The 1,803-nt window shown below is 46.3% G+C and overlaps 1 protein-coding gene across 1 annotated transcript; it reads right to left on the bottom strand.

Annotated features, from left to right (window-relative positions):
* Window positions 1-214: 214 nt before the first annotated feature.
* On the bottom strand, window positions 215-1,797 carry LOC111663945 (inactive serine protease PAMR1-like). Its single transcript, XM_023418361.2, has 2 exons — window positions 1,500-1,797; window positions 215-1,274 (listed from the first exon to the last, which is right to left on the bottom strand). Exons 1-2 carry the CDS (start codon window positions 1,764-1,766, stop codon window positions 693-695), a joined length of 849 nt encoding a protein of 282 aa, XP_023274129.1. The 5' UTR covers window positions 1,767-1,797; the 3' UTR covers window positions 215-692.
* Window positions 1,798-1,803: the final 6 nt, after the last annotated feature.

The following is a 1,803-nucleotide window of genomic DNA, read 5'->3' on the forward strand; positions in this document are numbered from 1 at the left end:
ATTGATCTGTGAGTAACATGCTCCGCTTATGGTTGTGAAAACGGTATTCCTCTGACCTGGATTCATTTGCTTCACAGCACAAGCCCACTGTGTGCTTCATGGTGCGAATATAAGGTGCATCTTTTTGATTCTCTACCCAGTCAGTAGAATGTATTTGTACATGCGTACATACTGAGTTTTACAATATGATGAACAAAATCACACTCTGAAAAGCTTTACCACACCAACATTTTCTTTAATTACAAACGTCATCATTTTTCTGTCTTTCAATACAATATGTACATCTCTGGAGTCGTATGAATTGATAGAATAATTCAGTACATTACAACATATATACATACCAATGAGTACAATACAAACCAGAATCAGCCAGAGGCTTGAAATGGTTTTCTGGTCACTTTCAAGTCTTTAACCTCAGGCTGAGGGACCTGAACACTGAAGTCTGATAAAAGGTTGATGCCCAGCACATCTAATGTGTTAGCACCCCCTTCAGTTAGAGCACTGTATTGTCCAGTGTTGCTTCTGCATTTAGTAAGAAAATGCCCTTGTGCATGAGACAAAAAAAAAAAGAGATTAGAAAGGACAAATAGATTGAAGAGTGGACACACATAAGGGAGGGGACAGTAAGATATAAAGGCATTTAAATATTTTTGAAGCATAGGGGGAACAAGGTGAGTCAGACAGTAGGATTCTTATTTCATATTGTTCTCTACCCAGTCTCTGAAGTTGGCTACACGTGTGTAAACTGTGTAGAGGTCAGGATTGCACTCCCCTTGGTCATAACCAAAGCTCACCAGTCCCAGGAGCCTCCACAGCCCTTTGCTCTCTCCCTGCGCCTGTGTAAAGCTGAGAGAGGGCTTCTGATTGTTGCTGGCTTGGTTGTCAGAGAGGGCAGGGAGGACGAGGATTCCCCCAGTGTCAGAGGGACATATGTTAGAGGATCCATAGTCAGGCTTCTGGCTGGCACAGAGCATATTGTCTGTGACACTGACCGGCAAGCCGTTACGAGCGTACTGCTGCTCACACGGGACAACGTCGGCAAGGTGAACAACCCCGACCCTCACCCTCTCATCAGCGCCTAAACTCGAATCAGGCAGTGGAGACCAGCCTGTCACAAGCCCCTGTCTATAGGTCACCTCTTCTGCCGGGCTTTCTGAGAAGCAGAGGGGCAGGACCTTCTCCCCAATCCTTGCTTTGTCCAGTAACTTGACCACAGCCATGTCAGAGTCGAGAATATTGGGGTCGTAGTTCGGATGAACTACGATGGAGGCCACCTTAAAGAGAAAGAGACGGACTTACTGTGCAAGTTCGATAAAAAGAAATATAAGGAAACAAGCTGAAGTGATGAGGAAAGCTAATTATTGAGCCAGGAAATATTCAATGTGGTTTAGCTTGCAGCTCACTTTGTATTACATACAAAGGTGTGTTATAGGAAAGATCAATAAAATGTTTGTGGCCTGTGTATCAGTAAACTAAAAGGGCAATCTCCAATAGCTTACCCTCAGATGTTGGAGACCTTTACTTTCCCTGAGGTCATCACGATAATGCTTCCCCACCACCACCTTGATCTTAGCTGCATCCAGAGGGTACACCTTCCCCAGCTCTGTCACACAGTGAGCTGCAACCACCACACTCCTTTGGTTCACCAGAGCCCCGCTGCACACCAGCTGCCAGTCAGAAGCCCGATTGTGGTTGCCAGTTCCTGCTCCGCCATCCTTCTTCAGGGACCCTGCCAGGCTGTCTGCCTTGGTCACCTTGGTCTCCATGCCGTTGGTGGAGCGGCGGTAGATGGCTGCCAGCCAA

The sequence above is a fragment of the Seriola lalandi genome, unplaced genomic scaffold, assembly GCF_002814215.2.
Source record: "Seriola lalandi dorsalis isolate HSWRI2012SDOR001 ecotype SW California unplaced genomic scaffold, Sedor1 jcf7180002001258, whole genome shotgun sequence".
Classification (NCBI taxonomy): Eukaryota; Metazoa; Chordata; class Actinopteri; order Carangiformes; family Carangidae; genus Seriola; species Seriola lalandi.